Source organism: Nestor notabilis, unplaced genomic scaffold, assembly GCF_000696875.1.
Source record: "Nestor notabilis isolate BGI_N333 unplaced genomic scaffold, ASM69687v1 scaffold8310, whole genome shotgun sequence".
NCBI classification, from domain to species: Eukaryota; Metazoa; Chordata; class Aves; order Psittaciformes; family Psittacidae; genus Nestor; species Nestor notabilis.
In genome coordinates, this window is record NW_009911536.1 from 19299 (window position 1) to 41529 (window position 22231).

The 22231-nt window shown below is 38.4% G+C and overlaps 1 protein-coding gene across 1 annotated transcript in view; it reads right to left on the reverse strand.

Annotated features, from left to right (window-relative positions):
- The window catches only part of CHID1 (chitinase domain containing 1), a gene marked incomplete at its 3' end in the record, with an annotated part of 41753 nt that overhangs the window by 10232 nt on the left and 9290 nt on the right, over positions 1-22231 (reverse strand). The window contains exon 7 of the mRNA XM_010015275.1: positions 15168-15260. Coding sequence (XP_010013577.1) covers positions 15168-15260 — 93 coding nt within the window. The remainder of the gene's footprint in view (positions 1-15167; positions 15261-22231) is intronic.

Consider the following 22231-nt stretch of genomic DNA (forward strand, 5'->3'; position numbering starts at 1 on the left):
CAGTTGTGGCTTTTCATCTGGTTCTACTCTTAGAACACTCTCCCAGTTTCACACACTAAAAGTGTCAGAACAGATGAAGACAGAGACGAAAGCAAGAAGATCCTTCCCCTCCCAGATAACTCTTATCTTCTTAACATCTCCAAATTACATTTTGCTCATGTAATATGAAAGACCACCTTATTGTTAGTAAGTCAGAGAAACAGCATCCCAAGAGATAAAAATTCTGAAAGAATGAGCAAATGAAAAAAGGAGAATTTTAATGAAAACGCGACAATTTAGCAGTTCATTTCTAATGAGTTGGAACAGCCTGAATGTCCCAAGACAATTTCTGTAGCAAGCCTGGGCTAGACATTAGGAAGAATGGTGCAGGTAGTCTGGGAACACTATAATAACATTCATTCATTCATTGGTAGACTTTAAGAGCTTGTTAGACAAACTTTTACCAAGAGACACATTGTTACAGTTTATTTTGCGTTAGGATAATGCACCTTCCAATATAATTATTTACTATTCAGAATAGTGGCTTAAATTCAGAAATAAAAACCTGCAACCCTACTTGTGCAGTTGTCTTTGGCTGTTGCACTGATTTCATGACAGGAATAGTAAAATTTAGATGCCTTCACAGAGCACAAGGGCAATCTGTTAGTTGTCCACAGAAAAGATCACAATTTAAAATAAAAAAATAATATCTCTACCAAATGCACCCTAAAAACACAAATCTGACTGATTTTATTAGGATTAGTGAACATGTTAACAGCAAGAATCTCTTTACAAAATTATTATGATTATGATAGGCATTTAAAAACAGTGACAAAACCTAGCCAGTCTGACAAGCAAGGAAATTGTAACTGACTGCTACAGATTCACAATACAAAAGAGCTGGGAGCGGTGACTTCACACAATGTAAGTGCTTCATATCATTAGAAGACTGTAAATGATACCAGATTGACAAGTAAAAACTTCCTGTATTTTCATCAGGAAACAAAATGGTATTTATGTACCAAATGAAATTTTTGCAAAACACTGAGGATTGGCACTCTTCCTTAATATACATATTCCATCCCAGCTGTTGCCTTTGCAGTACTTGCTCTCCAAATTGGGAGAAACACCAGATCTGCTCTTATCATGGAATAGCCTACACAGTTTTCATGAAGCCAAACTAATTACCTGTGGTCCATCTGGTTTAAACCAGTAACAGAAGTCAAGAAGGAGAAACATGTCAAAAATTGTATGTCCTGAAAAGAAAGCATGAAATCCCAGCAGACACATAGGGACAATTGAGCCTGAAAACTGCTGTCCTCAGAGCTGAGGACACTTACACTGTATTTTTCAAGTAACTTAAGAATTTCCACCCAAAACTCTTAAGCAAACATCAGAAATTCACCTGTCTGACAAAACCAGACAATCTGAATATCAAAGCAGAAAAAGTTTCTTTCAGTAACTTGTCATTGTATTTGAAGTTTCCACATTTGGGAGCTTAACTGCTCTCTTTTATGCCTGTTTCCATTACGTTGCTTCATCTTCAGAGGAATCATGTAAGCAAGACTATGCATAGATGAACATCCACTGTGTCACCACTTGGTTATCCTAATTTCCAGGGTTTTCATGCCAGGGCTTAACGCCCAGGCAAATCACGCTCCAATAGCAGAACATCACGCAAAACAAGCTTGTACACCAGAGCATATGAGCCTAATGTAAAACCTCCGTAACACACCAAATGTAGGCTTAATTCCTCCTTGCAAAGGTTCAAATGGACCTCCCCCACTCCCCCTGCCCTAAAACTTACGCAGTAATTGCTCTACAGCAGCTGGCTCAGAATTGGTAGAGCTACAAATGCCAGACACAGTGAGGAATACATTCCACTCTTTCTTCTCTTTGAATGTCATTAGTTGACCAATATATTATTCTAATAATTTTCCCTAATCGGAATTCAAAAACTGATGTGTACACCTGCTTCAGCACATATATGTAAAGTCAGACCTTGGCTGCATTAATTTTATATAGCAAGGCATAAATTTGTTCCTCACAAGTCGTTTCTGAATCTACACAAACTACACTGAACCTTTCTCATGGCTGCAGTCTTGCTGTACTGAGCTGGCAGCCCACCAAACAGCAGCAAAAACAGGGAAGTCCTTGGGAAGAGAAACAGAAGTAATTTATAGTTGCATTTACTGCAGCTAGCAGAATTCAGTTTAAAGGGAGATGTGACTGACAGACCTATGCTTCAAGCATTTATACAGGAAAGAAACAAAACCCATGAGCCCAACAGCATGACTCTGAGTATTATTCAATAGTATTACTATAATTTGAAGAGGTTATTAAACTTTCTCCAATAACTGTTACTCAGAGGTAGCCAGTAGTCATTTCCTACCCAGTTTTCTGCTCCTCTCAATATAAACTTGTATCTCAAGCTGTATGTTCTGATCCAAGTCACACAATTTTTACATGTTCTCTAATATGCAATAAAAACTATTATGCCAGCCAGCTAGCCTAGAAAGCTCACTAGAGAGCTCTGGAAAGAAGGAGATGAAGCTACTTTAAGACAGTCCTTTATGACCTCAATGTTTTTGCAGCAAAAATAAACTGAGTAGCTAAAATCTTAATTTTGAATAAGTCAAATTTAGAGGTAGAAAATACTGACAGCACATACCTCGTGCTGTCACGCACATGCCTACAGAAGCTTTAGCAGGGGGAAAGGCTGTAGATTTCTTTTTTACTCTTAACATGTACAGATATGAACATCTGAAGCTGGGGATGCTTGCTGTATTTTGAATGAGAAGCACGCATTATGTTCAAATATTTGAAGAGAGAAAAGCGGTCTGGATTCCTGCAGCTTTCAAATCAAAGCAGCTGTACTCCTGCTGTGCATCTCAAGAAGACAATAAAGACAGACAAATTTTATATGGATTATCTGCTAAGACTGTAGTAGCTTTACTATGCTCTTTTCCAAGCTCAGGATCTAAAAAAGTGAAAAATGAAAGCCACGTTCAACTACAGATTTAACTGGATGTTTCACGAGCCACTAACAAGTTGTAAGCAAGAGTGCTGCACAGCAGAGAAGTATTTTGCAAACTTTCTAAACAACAAAGAGGTATTAAAAGAGCATTACAGTGGAGTAAGCTGAAGAATCTGACAATCAAAACTTGTGGTTTGCAGGATGTTTTTGCACAAACTGAAAATCCTGCTTTTCAGTCATTTTTGGTTCCAGCTGCTTAACAACTGACTTAATTCAGTTGCCTGGCTTTGTTTTACAGTTCAGAGAGCAAGTATATGTTGTTGAGCATTTCCTTCTTGTATTTATCTTAAGACATTATACTAAGTTTTGCATAACAAAGGTAGTAATAACTTTAAACTCCAAAACTTTAGCAATAGCGTTTTAAGATAGATCACTTCAAAATGCTGGGGTTTTCTGTCCTCCAAATCCATTGTTACATAACCTTGCTGACAGCATACAGAACAATTCCAAGATTCCCCTTCATACAAAGCTGGATCTTGATCAATAAAACTTACAGTGAGGTCTAAGAGGAAGCTGATTCTCAGAACAAATGAAAACCACAAAGAAACATCCACCTATTCTGAACAATCAACTAACGGTCTAAAGGAGGAAAACCCTGTTACATAAATATCTCTTCATAAACAGCAGACACTAGAAAAATCTTTCATATTTCTCCAGAAAAGTTTTCTCTTCACTTTCTACTCCACTAAAATGTTGGTGAGGCACTGATACAGGGTGCCCAGAGAAGTTGTGGATGCCCCATCCCTGGAAGCGTTCAAGGCCAGGCTGGATGGGGCTTAGAGCAACCTGGTCTAGTGGAAGGTGTCCCTGCCCAGTGCAAGATGGTCTTTAAGGTCCTTTCCAACACAAACCATTTTGTGATTCTATGAAAAGAACTATTTTTAACAACATCTCATTTTCTTGGAAATGGAATTTCTTCCTTCCCAAATAAAGTATTAGTATATTTTAACCTTTATAGCCCCCATAAAGTCCTGAAAGGACTTCAGCTATATGTTTTTAGAAGAAGACTAAATATTTGTCCAGATTGTTCACAATATTGGAATAATTCTGCCTAAACAACGCTACAAGAATATGTAATAGGAATGTTTTAACTGCCTCTTCCCAGAATTTCCTAAAAGAAGCTAGGTTAACTCCATTTATTCACATCTCACCACAGTTAACCTTACTGTTCAATGAATGAAGAATGCAGTTTCAAACATATCAAGCAAGATAGCTAGTCTTTTCATGACAAAAATGCAGGAATTCAGAATTAGTCTTGTCTACCCTCTGTCCCCACTACTACAAAACTAAAGCAAAACCAGCACAGAACATTGCTTCTGACTTTGTTCAGGAATGTCAACAGGTCCATATCCTAGAACAATGAGAATGCTATAATGAAGATTTTCCAAATAGTTCTAAGTGCCATTTGAACATAAAATGCATTATCTTTAATGGTTTAAATCAAAACCACTTTGAGGCTGAAAAGCAGAAAGTTGCCGAATCACAGTAAAACACTGTCAAGGCTTTATAATTTGCCTAAACCAGCAATACAGTAATGGCTCTTGAGATATTTTCAGTTTTTCTCAAAGTCCCTTGTCTCATAATGCATATGTAAACCAAAAATATCCTCTGCCAGAAACTTCTCATTGCTTTTAAAAACATGTAGTGTCAAGAACACTTAACTTCAACATAACCCAAATCAGTTACCAGATCTTAAGAATTTAGACTGTTCGAAATGTAAGAAGTGCTTACATTTGTGATTTTCAACTTCTTTTTCTCTCCAATCAAACAAGAGATCAGCCAGAGCAAGAAGCAGCAGTTCAAAATCATAGCTGGTATATAGCTTCAGTTAGCTGAGAATGGATAAGGTGCATGCCCTGTACAAGGAGCTGTCCACGGCTCCTCAAGAGAAACAGGGGGAAGGTGTATTTGCAAATGTTTGCTTTGCTCCTGGTAGAGCGGAAGAAAAGTTTCTCAACAGAGAGTACTCTTTTTCTGCTTTTTTCCCCACTAGCTCAGCTCTGATTCCGTCCACTCTTCTGCTGAAACAGCATTATCAGGCATTAATTCTGCCACTCAAAGAAATTAATAAAGGTGCTGCTCTCTCTTTTCTCCTTGCAGAGCTGTGCATCACCTGCTACCTAGGTATGTACCATCAAGTTCAAAATGCCTATGAAGATACCAAAATTTTCTGCTGTGTTTCTACTGTGTTTTTCTTTCTGACATTATTCTTTTTCTAGTGTTCAACCTAAGAGTTCTTTATCATAAACTAAGAGTACTTTTATCCTTTACTTCTGAGCTGATGTAAAGACCAGTGTATCATTGTCACTTATACAGCCCCTGTGGACACATTTGAAGACTTATTATGTCTCCTGACAACTGTTTCCTCTCTTTAATATACTAAATACAGTTCTTCAAACTTTCCTCAAAGGAGACATTATGTATACTTCTAGCCATTTTTCTTGCTTTCTTCTGAACACTCTCATTTTTCTACATCCTCTTATAAATACAGTACCCCAGATTCAGTTTTCTACAAGACATGCCTAGCACTGAAAACAGAATATTACCTTTTGTCACCCTGAAAGCTCCTTGCCAATCGTCTCAAAATGAAAAATGTCCCTTTCCCCACATCTCACACGACTCTTGCTCTGGTAATTTGAAACTGCCTGACCCCCTTCCAACAGTTCTGCCCAGGAAGTTTCCACGCATTTCCATGTTTTACTTCTCCTTCTTTTTTTATTTTTAATGTTTCTGGAATAACTTAAAGATCTGATCACCTCCTGTTAAATTTTACTTACTAATCTGACATATTCTACAAGCTTAAAAATAATTCACCAGCCTTACTGTTTCAGGAAAATGCTTTAGGTCACTTCCATATGAAATATATTCCCTTACTTCTTTTGCCCTGATCTTACAGAGGACCAGCAAAAATTAAATTTTGTACTGCATATACAACAGGTCTAATGTATCCAAAATAGACTTGACTTGCTAGGCATGTGCCACACAGTTGATTTGTGATGCCCTATACATTCTGTTCTGTATGATATGGACACATATTTCTTCCTGGAAAATCTAAGGGCGATGGCTTAAAATATATGGTTCAGGGAACCATCTAATAAGGACAATGTGAGACATTTAGAGAGAGTCCAGAGAAAAACAATTCAAGGTCTAAGAAACATGACCCACACTAAAACATTAACAGACTTGGGTTTATTTATTCCATACAAGGTTTGCTTACGTGTCCCACCTGAAATATCATTCTAGTCCAACAGTTGCACATCTCAGAGTGGACTATTTTAAGAAAGCTGGCACTTACATCAAATTCATACTGAGAGCTTTTGGTTTAGAGATGAGGAACCACGCTTCATATTTCCACTAACACTTCCCAGTCCTTCTAACAGATGTGAAACTGTGAGGTTAAGTGAGCCTTTTATCAAGACAAAAACCCCACCATGCTTGTTTTTCACTTAAATACTGCATTAATATATGCTATCAAAAAATGGTCAGGAGAGAGCAAATTATTCTAGCTAAATAATATGCAATTATACAGTACTATTATTTTTGAGAACTTCATGAGGAGAGTGATAGCTCCAATGATTTACTTACAAAGCACTTTACTCTTGCTAATAATCCCAAACACCATGTCCTATAAGGTGAAATGAAAAGATACTGCTCAATGACCTCTGTTTTGTACTGGTAAGCATGTCACTAAGACATATGAAGACCAGCAACTCTTTTGCATAGTATTACCAAGGACCAAGACCTGATATATATCTAGTACTATCATGCTAGGCTTGATAACATTACTCAAGTACAAAGCTGCCTTGCGTTACCTGGGGATTCTTAAACAACAGTTGAAACAATCTGCTTTAAAACTGTCTTCCATGCATTTTAATTATGATTTATACATACAAAACTCCAACATTTTGGAAGTTTCAAGCAGATTTTTTTTTCCCCTAGAAATGCTGCAATCACTACTTGAACAGTTTTTTCATCTGTAATTCTAAAACTGGTAACTAATAAAGCAACCAGTACTTTTTGTAATTTCATCATATATTTAGGGTATGTTTTATAACAAGCTTTTAGCAACTTAAATGTGATTTTACTTAAAGAAGACCCCCAGAAAGTTCTCAATGGCATATCAAATGAGTCAAGACACTTCATAGAATCACAGAATCACACAGGTTGGAAAAAAAGACTTTAAGATCATTGAGTCCAACCATAAACATAACACTGCCAAGTCCACCACTAAACCATGTCCCTAAGCACTTTTAAATCCCTCCAGAGATGGTGACTCAACCACTTCCCTGGGCAGCCTGTTCCAATGGTTGACAACACTTCCAGTAAAGTCATTTTTCCTAATATCCAATCTAAATCTCTCATGGCACAACTTAAGGCAATTTCCACTTGTCCTATTGCCTGTTACTAGGGAGAAGAGACCAACAGCCATCTCGCTAGAATCTCCTTTCAGGTAGTTGCAGAGAATGGTAAAATCTCCCTCAAGCCTCCTTTTCTCCAGACTAAACAACCCCAGTTCCCTCAGCTGCTCCTCCTAACACTTGTTCTCCAGACCCTTCGCCAGCTTCATTGCCCTTCCTTGGACATGCTCTAGCACCTCAATGTCTGTCTTGTAGTGAGGGGCCCAAAACTTAACACAGTATTCGAGGTGTGGCCTCACCAATGTCCAGTACAGGGGGATGATAGTGATGATCACTTCCCTGGCCCTGCTACTTCTGATACAGGCCAGGATGCTATTCACTGCGTTGGCCACTTGGGCACGCTGCTGACTCCTATTCAGGTGACTGTCGACCAATACCCTCAGGTCCTTTTCCACCTGGCAGCTTTCCAGCCACTCTTCACCAGGCCTTAGTGTTGCATGGCGTGGTTGCGACCGAAGTGCAGGGCCCGGTGCTGAGCCTTGTTGAGTCTTGTACAACTGGCCTCACAGCTCACCAATCCAGCCTGCCCAGATCCCTCTGCAGAGCCCTTCTACCAGGTGCATCTAATCCCCTCATCCAGATCATTATTAATCAGAACTGACCCCAACACTGAGCCTTGTGACTGGCTGCCAAGTGGATTTAACTCCATTCAGCATCACACTTTGGGCTAGCTAGCAATCCAGACAGTTTTTTACCCAGCAAAGAGTACACCTGTCCAAGCCATAAGCAGCCAGTTTCTCCAGGAGAATGCCAAGGAAATGGTGTCAAAGGCTTTACTGAAGTCCAGGTAAGTAACATCCATAGCCTTTCCATCATCCACTAAGTGGTTCACCTTGTCATAGAGATCAGGTTAATCAAGCAGGACCTGCTTTTCATAAATCCATGCTGACCTAGGCCTTCATTACCTGGCTGTGCTGCCAGTGATGGCGCTCACAGTGGCACTCCATAATTTTCCATGACAGGGGAGGTCAGACTCTCAGTTCCGGCATGTAGTTCCCCCATCCTCCTTCCAGCCCTTTCTGTAGATGGGCATTACATCTGTTAACTTCCAGTCAACTGGGACCTCCCTGATTAGTCAGGAGTGCTGAAAATGATTGAAAGTGGCTTTGTGAGCACTTCTGCCAGATCCTTCAGTACTCTTGGGTGGGTCCCATCTGGCTCCATAGACTTCTGTGTGTCTAAATGGTATAGAAGGCCACTAACTATTTCCCCTTGGATGGGGGTCTCATTCTGCTCCCTGCCTGTCTCCCAGCTCAGAGGGCTGGGTATCCTGAGAAAAAAATGGTCTTACTATTAAAGACTGAGGCAAAGAAGGCATTAAGTACTTCAGCCTTTTCCTCACTCTTTGCCAAGTAAACATGGAGCTGAGCCAAGCCGAGCAGCTCTGGTCCCGGCGTAATCCATAGCAGGACACTCTAGCTTGGTGCACGGCAGGGTTTCCTGAACAGAGACAGGACAGCAGGAAACAGGAGCATTACTGATGCTCTTTCTGATAATAGCTCAACTAAATTTCTTTACTCATTGTTTTCTTCACAGTAACTGGGAAGCACCATGGATAAAATGGCTGTTGAATCTGGACAAAATATGTAATGATCATCAGGTTAAATTCAATTTATTTGCAGATAGGAAAGAGTTATTCTTCAAATTCAAAGCCTCACTTTGTCTTTGAAAAAGCATCCCTAACATACTCTAAAGACTGTAAGTATAGAGATATAAATAAAATAATCCTTGTGATTTACAGACTTAAGAGAACAAGTGCAACGGAATTTCAAGCCCCATTTGTCTTTTTTTTTTTAACTTTGCCTCAACAGAGTATTTAGTCTAAAGGTATTTAACTGCTGCACAGCCATTCTATTCAGCAAGAGGCTTGTGATATTAGTATAAAAATATCCACACAGCTTTCACCAGCATAATTTCTGCAGTAATTACTGAAGGGCACATATTAAGCCAGGAATTTAGTCACGCCCAGGATTAGTCAGCACAAAGGGAGCTACCCACCATCGCCAATCAGCAGAACATGCCCAGCTACCCACTGCCATTTTAGAAATGGTACTCATGTAGTTTATACATACATCCATATCCATGCATGTTAAAAGCAGCAATGCTCTACCATTTTGAGACAATCTGTTGAAAGATACAGTGGAAGTCTTCAGGAAACCTGAAGGAACCATCTGCTCTAACAAGCATTTACATAACCCAGCAATTCTAGCACCTCTCTTCAGACACATGCAACCACAAGTCTCCCATCCCAAAATACAGTCACACAGAATACACACACTTTTTAGATCATAGCTTTGGCTCCTGCTGCTCCTCTCTCTTGCAAGATCACTTATGTTTGCAGGCAAATCACACAATTCCTGGACACCAGATGGATGGAAATACTAACCATCTCAATCTTGCACTTGATCTCATGTACAATGCTGCATTTTCAGGTTTGTTTGTGTTTTTTTCCTAAGCAAACCAGTATTTTTAGCTCTTAAAAGCATCTCCTTTCAGACAGCATTTGCTGCCAGACTGCTTTGATCTTCATGCATATCAAAGGAGTCTAAATAACAAATTCCTAAATAAACTGCTTGTATTTAACTATGCTCTAAGTTTTAATCAGGGTAGAACACATAAGGAACAATGTTTCAGCTCAGAGCATCCCAGCTGGTTAGGGTATTCCACATACAGCTCATGTCTCCTTTATCAGTCTTTTACCAGCTGCTGAACTGTATAATATTATTTGATTCTTGATGGTACTTATTTCCATGCCTTTTACTGTATTTTTGATTAACAGTCTACAGTGATTCCAACAAATAAAGAATATAAGACCCATTAAAGCACACTTTCAACCATGTCTAAGTGTTAAAACCCAAAGTGAGTTTCAAGACATGAGATATGTAATGCACAATGGGAAGCACTTTCAGGTTGAAGCCTTGTTATCCTATAAATTAAGAATATTCTTACTACCTAAAAAGTCAAGTAAGGCAGAAAATGTCAGGATTTTGCTTATTGATATCATTAAATCCAATGTACTTCTAAGCTCTAAAGCACGCATGGACATTATGAACATTTTAGAATGCTTCTGTAACTTATAAACGTATTTTCAGCTACCTATTTACTCAGGAAGTAAAGTGATTTTTTCTAGTTAATGGAATAGGGAGACATAAATGCAAGACAGATAGATGGCATATATAATAGAACTAATTAAAAAGAATGCGACTAATGCATTCTCCTGGGCAATAAAGGTTCATGAGTAAATCCCAGAAACTTTAGGGATGCATAAAGAAACAAAATAATTGGTTTAGAGGAATGAGACATTGGGATTCTTATGTATAAACTACAAGTGTTATTTCCCACAGTTAGAAAAAAGGAATACTTCACTACTACTCTAGAGACAAGGCCATTTAGGGACAGGCATATAACACATTTCAGATTCAAAAACTGTACTTTAGATAGACAGCTCTTCCCAGCTCTAACAGGGCATCTCTTGATCCCAGTTCAGAAAGGTTTTGGAACTACGAATCCCCTACCCTGTCAATAAAGGACAGCAGCAGGAGGGGCAACAACAACACAAGGTCCAAACATCAACATGGTGTTCAACTGCAGAACAGTCCTGAAAGATACAGTTACCATAACAAAGAAAATTCTGTTTAAGGCAAAATACAGTGATTTCAACTCTTAATTTGGGATTTAGAAAAATTAGTTGTAGAGCCCCATGTGACTGCATATAAACAAAACAGAGATAGGTCCTCCTGGCAATGAGACTTAATCTAGTAATGTCAATAAACACCACGATGAATGGGAATCTTAAGGTTTTTACTATTCTCCACTTTCTCCTTAACAGCAAAAGGAGCAAATGTACTGTAATGTGAACACTGTTTACAGCAATTACTTAAATTCTACCACAGCATGCATTAGCATTTTTAAAAGCAACTGTATGAAGTGAGTGATAAAGCACTTTAGAAAAATGTTTTAAAGTGCTCTCCTTTGCTTTATCTGTAATAGACTACAATTAATAGCAACAGAAAATTGTTTTAAAAAGGAACTATCAATTAGGATGAAATGTAGATCATAAAAGGGCATGAAAGATTGAAATAAATGACAGACAAGAGAGAAGGCATAGTAATTTCTCATTACTTTTGACTTAATCAAAGCACAAGAATCTCAAAATATTTGTTATTACCATACCAGCAAAGGCATACCAACCCACAGCTTTCCAGAGATATCTGCAAGAAGTGAGAGTACTAATGGTCTGTGAATGTTGCAAAGGTTATACCATTAGACAAGAATAGATTTTTAAGGACTTAATTTCCATGTCTTTATTTTTAAAGAAGTATTGCAGTTATTGCTCTGTGGTGCAATGAGTTAATACCACAAAGCATATAACACTTCTGTTTACTTAGCATTTCAGAGGGCAATAGCCAATAGCATGGTTTAGTTCCTGGGACCTTCCCTGTAAGTAGAAAGTTTTACCAGCAAAGCCATCCACGCATCAGAAGCGGCTCCTAAGCATTTATATTCTGAAGCAAATCTGAATGATTCTCAACCTTCTCTTGACAGAGAAGGCTGGCTTCTTAAGACTCAAGTATTACCAGCCACAAATAAGAATAAATTCTTGACCCCATCTATACACTGCATTTCTTTGCAAGATTTGGAGTGTAGCAGAGAACCAAGCCGCCTCGGGATTATAGGGTGTGAATTCTGACACAGAAAGACCATGGAACATACAGAACATAGGAAAAAGGAACAAGCCAAACCCTGCCTACAGAAAAAGAAACAACAGCAAAAGCCTAGTGTTGTCCCAAGACTTGCATCTACACTCTTAATGCCATAATGCACTAGAAACTAGCACTGCTCTACGCATAAAGTGTCTCACAACACATGATGCAAAACCCACCAGAACTGAGGTAGAAACAAAGGGGTTGGAGTGATTAGAAGGAATCTCCTCAAAATGCAGCTTGGCTGTCAGATACCATCAGTCCCTACAGAAAAGGGCTCTAGAAAGATACTATTTTACAGAACTGCCTACCAATTTACATGGAATTTATTTTGTTTGCTTTTGCTATAACCTTCAACACTTTGCTTCACCCTCTGCCTATCAATATTTGGTGGCCAGCCACATATGGAAGCAAAGGAATTTTTGCATTAAACTACCTATCTCATTTTAAGGATATAAAGCAGTTATACTGTGCAACAGAGAAAAATACAAAGCAACAAAAACCATCCTGAAATACATAGTTTTACAGAAAATAAACCTCAATCAGATTTCATGCAGCTATTGAAGAACAACATTACAGGTAGATGTTGTTCTGAGCTCACAGTCTTAAGATGGTAAAAAGTACACATCCTATATTCAGAAATTGGCTTGGACAGGATTACATCACTAACTTACAGAAGAGGTGACATCACAGTTACAGTGCTAACTCGTAGTTACAGATACTAAGAGTCATCTCAGCACATAGGCAACTTTTCAGTCACCTGCTACACAGTCCCTGATCCTTTTCAACAGGCAGCATTTAAGCTCTGCACAGATATCTGTAAGCAGAAATGCCCTGTTTTCCCTATAAAACTCAACAAAAACTTGACACCCTTACAAACAAATGTCTTTTCTGTGGCTATACTTTTAAAAGCCTACTCAGGCATTCCATTTTTTCAGCCTTTTTGGTAACATGAAAATGAATGTACACTGAAAGATTGTGACAGACTACAAGAAATTCTGGAGGTTGTACAATACCATCCTGAAAGTGTGCTGTTAAACTGTCAAACTGTAGTGGCTGTGAGCCTGTCCACACTGTTAAACAGGCCAAGGTGAGAAAAATAAGACACTGTTAAATCTTTCTTTAGCTATCTACTAATTCACATCTGAAAAATACCTAATATGGCTCTCTGTTTAAGACTGACTTACAGTACTGAATTTTCATGTGCAGACATAAGGTTACTGAACAGCTTGAAGGAAAAAAAGAAGCTTGGAGCAAAATAATCATGCATTGCTGACTATGCAAATATTACATGTCTTCCCCAGTTATCATTATTAGCAAGCCAAGCCCAAATATAAGTCAAAATAAGTAAGCCAAAAATACCTGCATTACCAGGAGTAGGTACCTATTCCATTAGGTAAAATTCAGAGATAAGGAATAAGCGTGACATGTAATTAGTACCTGTGTCTCATCTGTCACCTATTCTGCAGTTACCAGAACCCACTGCATAATCTCAACTACCTCGTGAAAACTGTTTCATCTATGTAATCCTTTACAACAGGTTATGCTTCAATTATTCTGCAGTCCCATATGACAACAGCCCCCACCAAATCTCTTAAAAACAAATGACAGGGATTTGGAGCTTCCCACACTCTTGACAGTAAAAGGCAATCCTTCGTGACATATACGTAACTAACATTTGGCCTATACACAGTGTGGCAGGGACAGAAGCAAGTAAAGGGGAGAGCGGAATACAGAGATTCAAAACCTAGTAGTTTTGGGGATAAGATAACCCCTTATTACCACAATTTTCTCAAAGACATGATGTATTCCTTGTACATCTTCGTAGCACTGTTGTATACCATAAACACTTCTCCCCAAGGCAACACAACAGGTAGCTATGCTTACAATGGAAGAATACCATGCATCTTCTGACCTGGAAAGGCATCCAAACATGACTGTATGTTACCAAATGGCAGATAGACACTGGCAAAACTCTTGCTAATAAAGCTGTATAGCACTGGCATCATCCACATTTCAATAATGAAGTCACACCACTGTCCTGGAATACTGAATCACCTTCCACCATTGTGTTTAGTTCTACCTGCTCACTCTTACACGGACATAATCACTGATTGATCATACAAAACCCTGAAGTATTAGACACTATCTCCCTGAAATACCGAAATACTAGAGTGTGATTTTTTTTCTTTCCAGAGAAGGACTAGAGAAATAGTAAAACTGTGATTTTTCAATTTTACTATATATCACTTAAAGACACTATACAATCTTTTCCTAAAAATGTAAAAGTTTAAAGAGGATTCACATTCCTTCCACATTTAATGAAATTACACACTGATTTTCCACATGGGTTTTACTTTTTAAACAAATACAATCTTAGGAAGTAAATATTTCCCTGCTACAAACACTGAAAGGTAAGAACTGCCTACTGCTCTTGAGCCAGAGGAGCACGTAAACCAGTACATCCATCAGATTCAAATCACTGCACAAATAAACAGAACCCCAACAATTCTGAACATTTTTTCCTTACTAAATGCATTTTCTGTACATATGAAGTCGAAATAAAAATTTTTTAAACCCCAAACCCCAGTTATAGATATAATTCCTTCCAGTAGCTCTGTTTTTCTTACTTAAGAATAACTTTTATCTCTCATAACTTAAATTGTGCCCAGAGACTCAGAAAGTTCTTTTATATGCTACCTTTACAACACCTTTTTCACACCTTGGCAACAAGTCATTAAGCTCCACTACTGCTTCTGCTCTTGTTCTCCTGGCAGTTCTTAGCAAACATTTTGGATTAACACCACGATAGGAGGTCCTTCTGCAAGTTATTTTGACATCAAAACTTATGAGGTATGTATTAATGCACGTAGTTCCTAAGATATTCAGTGCAACACGCATGAAGATCAAACTCAAGTAATATCTTATTCATATAAGATACATAGCTATAAACAAAGCTTTGAATTTATTGTATACCAGACAAGAAAGTATTTCTCACCTGGAATCTGACATCTTAATAGAAATACTCACCCTGCTGCAACTGCAGGAGGGATGACCAGTATGAGTTTAAGATGTGCTTCACGCAGAGCTTCAGAAAGGTGAATGAGCAAGTGAATCAACTCCCTGAAATGTAATATATTAGTTAGAGGGAAGACAGTAGAACTGGTGCTATATATTGGCAAGGGCAAGTTAACAAGTAACAGTAGAAATAATTGAAAAGATGCAGCTGGCAAGAAAGCAAAACAATTTGTAATGGATGATGATAGCAGAAAAAAAATGTAGGAAGTCTGATCAGAGGCTTACTCTCTTTAAGGACTGAGAACACTGAACTGCTGGACACAGTCTTAGTTTTACTGGAATTTGTGATCATGTTGGGGCTAAAATGTTTCCTAGTTTTATTTTAATCTAAGTATGCATTGTTAGCATGTAAAACTAGCATATCTTATCAGAGCAGGTCACCTCTTGAGGTCACATTCAGTAAAAAGAATTAGATCAACAGAAGAATGAAACACTGGTCTGAAACAAGCAGCTGTTTAATAGATTCAGGTTACCACCATGTTACTACATGAGATCTGAGAATCTGTAAAGATGCTTTCACACCAAGACATGCAATCTTCAAGGGGTATTTCCAAGCACTGTGTATAGAAACATTTCTGCTGCTGGCTTTTTCCTGTATAAGTAATCCTTTGTTTCTAAATACATTCCTGGATAGCTACAAAATAGATGTTTGACCATGTCCTATCTGGAAGTATCACCTTCCATATGCCTAATGTGAAGACTTTCACAAAAGCTGATTTTCATATCCCTATTCTAAACACTTCAGCAGGGAAATAAGCTTCAAAATTCTCACATAAACTGTTCTCAGTCTTCCTTATCTGAAGGATGATGTTAATAGAAAACCCTCCAGACACAGACTGCAGAAAGAAAATAGTTTAATGGCTATTATCTTAAGAGGAGTCCAACATCACCTTAAATTTGCACTATAAATATGGTCCTCCGAAATGCCTGCCTTAAGTCACTTGATTCTTCAGAACACAGTCAACTTTTCATATTTACCTACTGGCAGGGTTGATCCACAAAGGCAGTCAGACAGATGACATTAGCACAGAATTCTAGATCTGTTCAGGACTATACTTAAACCTGAATCAAGCAGAAAGTAACTTCATGACCCATTCCAGCAGTCTAAAACTCTTAAAGCAAGAGGGGCAGGATATAGATCTGAACTCTCAGAAACAGCTTCTGGTACTGTCATGCCTTTCAGAGTACTACCATCCTATTCTTCTGAAACCATCTTCCAATATAATTATCCATCACAGTAATTATGTTTTACTTGCACAACATAGACACTATCCAAAGATAACCAACTATTTTGATTTTCCCTGAAATGGTTTGATGCCTCAAGAAAGCTTCCTAAGGACACCACAAAAGCCATTCTCCTCAAAATCCTGGCAAACAAAGCGAAGTATTTTGTGCTTACAATTTGAGAGTTGGCTGTACTGAACAGCTCTTGACAATGAACTGCCACACTGCCACCTATATTTCTCTTCTGTGGGAAGACATGAGCTTACTGGAATCAGCTTTTGGCCTGTTTGCAGCATGTACTTCTACCATTCTTGTCCTGGGAAAGTAACAGCTTTCCCTCCAATTTCCTTATATGCATCCCACATTGATTTGCCTGAGTAGTGACACTCTGAATTATAGCAAAGAAGAATTCTTTTCCATAGGAATGCATTAAAAAATTACAACACTAAACTAAACAGGTATTTATTTACACCAACTAAACATCACAGCTCCTACATGACAATCTTATCAAAAGCTATGATCAGTATTAAAACTTGCTAAGCCTTCTTTCCCACTGATTTGTGTCTCATGAGTAAATAACCTTTTTAAGTAGTTATGCCCAAACTACAGCATGAACACACCCTTTATTAGACATCAGAGATGCTACATGTAGATAAATTTGACCAAAGAATCAGTTCCTCTGGCATTGAGATTATTCTATGCTGTTCAACAGCAGAGATCTCTCTTCTCTGCCTTTGATACCTTTTTCAGCTGTAGGAACTTCAAGATCTCTATGCTGTGCAAAACGTTTGATGACTTTAATTATTTAAAAGGTGAGCAGATAGAAGGAGGGATAAAATTGAAGAAAAGAATCTAACATAGGTGCAGAGAAAGGTAATTTTTCATTTAGAAACAAGGCTAACACCCTTGCTCCCACTCTGCATCTTCATTTATCTACCTCAGATCCTAAGATTTTGCTATACAGACAGCAATCCTTTGAAGAAAAAAAAAAAAACAAACCAGTTGGGGTTATTTTGAATCAGATGCAAAGAAAATACAAACCAAGTAATATGAAATTCAAGGTTTCCCTCTTCCTCAGCCATTTCAGACACTGGTAGTTAGCCATCAGAGGTGAATATGTATCCACAAAAGCAGTGATGCATCCACAAAAGCAGTGGCTGCACAAAAGCAGTTATATTCCAAAACAAGAAAGGCATACAGCATAGAACCATAACCAACTGTAAATGAAAGACAGAAATTTGTGGCCTGATTAAAGTGCAGTATGGATTGCTGATTTTATTTTGTACCTAGCCCGCAGGACTCTAAAAACAGACTCCATCAGAACAGCCATGTCCTATCCTCCCAACATCAAATCCAAGCAGTGTAACTTAGTTTCAACTTGGAGGAGGTCAGGAAGAAAAAAGGGTAGCTGGACAAATGCAGATTCTTGCTCAAAAAAACCCAGATTAACATCTACTCACTAACTTGTCAAGCCAGGCCTCTGGGCCCTGAAAACCTTCTACCAAATGAGACAGCATTATTTGTTAAAGACTTCACAGATTCATAGAATGGTTTGTGTCAGAAGGGCATTTAAAGATCATCTACTTCCAACCCCCCTGCCACAGGCAGGGACACCTTCCACTAGACCAGGCTGCTCAAAGCCCCATCCAACCTGGCCTTGATCACTGCCAAGGATGGGTCAGCCACAGCTTCTCTGGGCCACCTGCTTCCAGTGTAAAGAACTTCATCCTTGCATCTAATCTAAATCTACCCTCTTTTGTTTAAAGCCAGTACTGCTTGTCGTATCACTACATGGCCTTGTAGAAAGTTCCTCTCCAGCTTTTTTGTAGGCCCTTTTCAGGTATTGGAAGGCTGCTATAAGGTCTCCCTGGAGCCTTCTTTTCTCTAGGCTAAACAGTCCCAAACTCCCTCAGCCTGTCTTTACAGGAGAGGTGCTCCAGCCCTCTGATCAATTTTGTGGTGCTTCTCTGGAGTCACTCCAACAGGTCCATGTCCTTCTTACGATGGGGACCCCAGAGCTGGATGCAGTACTCAAGCTGGAGTCTCATAAGAGCAGAATAGAGGAGGAGAATCACCTAAATCAATTTTGGCTCTTTTCCATTTGTCAGCCAAGACAGCTGATGTGCACCCTTCAATCAAATGTGCACCCTTTGCCTCTCCCCCAAATGGCAACAGCAGAATGCTCATTTATTGTGCTATGACTTAAAACTTTACTATGTCCCAACAGTGCTTTGCAGTATATTAAACACAACACTCTGCTGTATTACCACTAGTAATTTTGAAAGAGAAGTTACTGACATTTTAAACATTGTAATGAGGTGCAGGGAAGTGGGAATAGAATCAATCTTTCTGAAAAGGCTTCATTAAATATTTACCAGAGACTTCACTATCGTCAAATTTAACTTCAGAGTAGCTACTAAAACACTGGCACCTTTAAGACTCTATCTTGAGCTAATTAAGGTCTATTTCATTCCTACTATTTTAGGCCTTCTATTATAACTACCATTTGGTAGGTCAGTTTTCCAAGTCTTCATGATTTCAATGTATGTTGTCCCCTGCGAAGTATGCAGACCTCCAAATTTTCATCACCCAGAGACTGCAGGAAGCTTATTTTTCCAGACCTCCCCTTTTCTGGCACTGCTGGTCTACTGTGTTTGGGATACTTTGTAGTACAGTTCACTGCAGTGCCTAAGAGTGGGCTGTACTCCATTTGAAAAGCCTTGCAGAAGACGTATAAGGCTGTTATAACCTTCCCTTCAGTTGTGTGACCCTTCAGAATTCTGCAAGTCTCCAACTTCATCCACATTTTCTTTCTCCACAAGTTGGTAGTCAGTACTCCCGAAAATTTATGCCTTGTCAAGAAAATTGGACAGAATAAAGCTGTCTGCTTCAAGAAGAAATTGCCCTTTTGTGCCATTTCATTGCCTAGTTAATACCAAGAAACTGGAGTGAATTATGGTAAAACTTTGATTAATAGATTAATTTTTCAAGGACTAAAATGAAGGATAGAACTGCCAGAAGAGCTTTTTGCTCCTATACTCCTACCAACATTCATAAGATGTCTGAAGGTCATCGTCTGCATTATACCAAATGCCTACAGCACATGATGACCAAAAAAATATATAAATAAAAATCAGGTTTTCAGACTGATTCTGTGTTTCTGTGTGATGGCAGTGCCATCTGTCAGCTGATGCTAGACTGATGAGAACAATGTGTGCACTTTTATGTATGCTGTGAGATTCTGATGGGTGCATTCATGCCTTTTTCACATGACCCAGCTCTCAGAATAAAAAACCCATACCCAATAAACTCACAAGCGAGATCAGCAAGAGACATCATCCTGTCTAGCTGTTAGCTAAATAATCAGGATAGTGAAACTGGCTCAGTTTTCTCAATATTTCTGCTATGTACATTTCTAAACTTAAATGCCACAGGATTAATAACTTGGGATATTTTATTGCAAAAATCAAGGAAGTTTTAACTACAAGAAGCAAGTTTAAACTACAAGAAGCAGCAAAACACATTAGAGTTGAAGTTATCATCCGCATAAGATACCTTGACTGATATAGATCTTTGTTAGGAGACTGATTTCCAATGTGTTAGAATAAAAGATAGGAAGCTGAATACATTCATCTTTCATCTCACATTAGATCTGACGTCACTGTGATTTGTATATCAACAATTCTATTCCCATTATCACAGGAAGGAAGTAGGCAGCAGTACTATAGAGGGTACTATATATGTTACCTCTATTGGACATCTACAGGAGCCTGAATTGGTCAGTATAAACCCCCGAAAAACTTAGGTCCACACACACCTATCATGACAATTCACGTTCTTCAGATGGAAAAGGTGGTATTTCAGCATCTAAATATAAGAACCTAATGCCATTTTATACATCCAAAGGTATACAAAGCATGTATACAGGATTGACATGCAAGACTCAAGGCATCTAGGAGCCTACACTTGCAGCTAGAGACCAGACTGCTTTGGATATCTAATATGAAACCTGGCAGCTATATTTAGGCATATAATTCTCTTACTTAAAACTTATACTGTTGGTAAAACCATCATTTAAGTGAATATGAAAAAAAAAAAAAGGCAGCATAAAGGACTGATATTATTTAAGACTTCGCTGAGCATTACAGAGCAATTCTAATCCCAAACCAGAACGATTAGAATTTTTTTTATTCCTGAAAACAAAGAAAGTTTGTTTTCCACACACAGATTATGTTAGTTCTGCTTAAGAAGATGTAAACCAGAAGATACACGGTGAGCCTGAAACCACAGAACTGAGTGTCTTGGTGGACACCAGCAACATAACTTCTTAGCAACATTTCACCTCACCTGTAATGCCAGCTAGGATAAACAGGAAACTGAAGGCTCTTTTAGATAACTCCTTAGACCTTGCCTGAAGACTTTCCATTAATTTCTAATGTTGGAGTAGCCAAAAAAAAAACAAAACAAGATTTTCTAGAAATACATAAAGGGCTAATAGAAGTACTTAAATTTGCCCCATCTTAACAATGTTCAGTTATAACAGGTTCTTAAAGAGGCTAGTTACAGGATTTGTGGGTTTACAGAAACCTTGCACAGAGCTAACACCGTTACCCTGTTATGTGGAGATTCTTACAACATTTGTTACAACATCTTTAGGCAATGCAGTATTTCAAGCCCCAACGTCAAGACAACAGGGAGAGCATGTGTTACAAAGATGTCATCATGCCTCCTCAATCCAACCAAAATCCATGTTCAGCTATTGAAAAAGGTATCTCATGGGGACACTTGCTCAGCTGAGGACTACTGAGAAGGGAGCTTCAGCTGCAATTAATCCAGCTTTGTGATATATGAGGTGGTATTTAAATCATAACCCAACTTCTTAGTGAGTTTGGACACTAATTTGCAGCTTCTCAGATTCTTTTGCAGACTCACCTGACTCAAGAAATATCGATGCACTCTGCTAAGAAGTATGACTACACACTGTTCTTAGAAAGTGGATGCTGAATTCATAGTTGAAATGCTGTATCAAGCACAAATGTTCCATACGCAAATCACTCTCTCTAGCCATTGCAAGTCTGATAAAGAAAACTGTGCTGTATTAAGTGTTCCTGCACCACTAAGGTAATGCACTGCATGGGATCATGGATCTTTTCCATAACATCATTACAAAATTAACAGGAGTCATCTCCACAGCTTTCCCCTCAACACAAATACAAAGAATAATTCGAACAGGAGAGTACCATTTTATCATTTATTAATTTAATAGCTAGGCATCCACTTATATTTTGGAAATCCTTAATGATTTTAAGTGAAATATTTTTTTACTTAAGATCCACACCACAGCTCTTTCATTTCCTAAGGCAAGCTGACAGTTGCAGCACCCATGTTGAGTGTCATTAAACGCTGCTAACCGCTTATGTGAGATGACTACTTGTAATTCATAAAATTAAAAAAAAAAAAAACAAACAAAAACAACAAAATCAACTGATTTCTAATTTTCTTTTTAAACTAAGACATGTTCACACTAAAAGACTGAAATCAATTGTATTCGCTAGGCTGGCCTCCTTGTATTGTCAGACAGCTCCGAAATTAATCTGCATGTGTTCCTAGGAGCATCATTATGATCTTCTGTTCCTTCACCTAGGAGTAGGTTAAGCTACTTCCAGGTGTTTACCTTGAAGGATCCAAGTCAGGAAAGCCTATACTATGTACGTAACAGTTAATACAGATGCTTTATATGGAGCATACACGATGGCTGTTCTACAAACACTTCACATCTCCAAAAGATTAGG